The sequence below is a fragment of the Budorcas taxicolor genome, chromosome 7 (assembly GCF_023091745.1).
Source record: "Budorcas taxicolor isolate Tak-1 chromosome 7, Takin1.1, whole genome shotgun sequence".
Taxonomy (NCBI): Eukaryota; Metazoa; Chordata; class Mammalia; order Artiodactyla; family Bovidae; genus Budorcas; species Budorcas taxicolor.
Window position 1 is genome coordinate 17,319,145 of NC_068916.1, and position 1,445 is coordinate 17,320,589.

General features: G+C 46.8%; 1 protein-coding gene across 1 annotated transcript; it reads left to right on the top strand.

The window, feature by feature from the left end:
• Positions 1 to 286: 286 nt before the first annotated feature.
• Positions 287 to 1,226, top strand: LOC128050547 (heterogeneous nuclear ribonucleoproteins A2/B1-like). Its single transcript, XM_052642803.1, has 2 exons — positions 287 to 875; positions 1,066 to 1,226. Exons 1-2 carry the CDS (start codon positions 287 to 289, stop codon positions 1,224 to 1,226), a joined length of 750 nt encoding a protein of 249 aa, XP_052498763.1.
• Positions 1,227 to 1,445: the final 219 nt, after the last annotated feature.

Sequence of the window (1,445 nt, forward strand, 5' to 3'; positions counted from 1 at the left end):
AAGTGCAATATTAATCTTAATGACTGGATCAGGAAAGGTCACTGTGTTAAATGGTGTTTTTCAGGAACATTGAAAGGTGCTCAAGACTGATTCGAGGGCTCCAGACGCAGCAGCTCTGGAGGTCTGAGCCGCATCACCGACTCCCTTGGAGGTTCCTAGACCTGACGTTCCTGGAGCAGTAGAGGGCCTCACCCCACAGTAGAGACCTGCTGGGTCTCTGTTCATCCCGCGAGATCTCGCGTTAACCTCGGCTACTGGAAATATGGCTGCAGCGAGTGAACCCGCGATGGAGAAAACTGTGGAATCTGTTCCTGTGAAGAGGGAAAAGAAAGAAAACGAACAAATCCGTAAACTCTTCATTGGTGGCTTGAGCTCTGAAACCACAGAAGAAAGTCTGAAGAACTACTATCAGCAGTGGGGAGAACTCACGGACTGTGTGGTCATAAGGGGCCTCGCCAGTCAAAAATCAAGAGGATTTGGTTTTGTTACTTTCTCCTCCGTGGCTGAGGTGGATGCAGCCATGGCGGCCAGACCTCATTCCATTGATGGGAGAGTGGTTGACCCCAAACGTGCTGTTGCGAGAGAGAAATCTGAAAAACAGGGGTCGCTTGTCACTGTGAAGAAGCTGTTCGTTGGTGGAATTAAGGAAGATACCAAGGAGCATCATCTTAGAGAGTACTTTGAGAAATATGGAAAAATCGATGCCATTGAGATCATGACTGATAGGCAGTCAGGCAAGAAAAGAGGCTTTGGATTTGTGACTTTTGATGACTATGATCCCGTGGATAAGATAGTGTTGCAGAAATACCATACCATCAATGGTCATCGTGCAGAAGTTGGGAAGGCTTTGTCGAGACAGGAAATGCAGGAAATTCAAGGTTCTAGAAGTAGAAAAGGAGGCCCTTTTAGTGTTTCTTGTAGTGGGAGTGGAAATTTTGGACGAGGACCAGGAACTAAATTTAGAGGAGAAGCTGATGGGTATGGAAATGGTCCCGGATCTAGGGATGGCTGTCATGGGTATGGAGGAGGACCTGGAGGTGGGAATTTTGGAGGTTACCCTTGTTATGGAGGTGGGAATTTTGGAGGTTACCCTTGTTATGGAGGAGAAGGTGGAGAATATGGTGGTCGAGGTCCTGGGTATGGCAATCAGTGGGAATTCTCTGGAGGTGGTTATGGCAATAATTTTGGAAATTACTACCAGCAACCTTCTAATTATGGTCCAATGAGGAATGGAATCTTTGGTGTTGGCAGGAACATAGCGGCCCCATACGGTGGAGAAAATTATGGCCTAGGAGGCAATGGAAGAAGTGGGGGTTATGGAGGGGGAAATGGATATTGAGATTCTTCCTGTTTGCCCTGGGCTTCACTGTCTGAATAGCAGAAGATGAGAGCCCAGACATAACAGAAGAGTTTCAGGTTATTGAAATAAAGACATTAAGAAAACT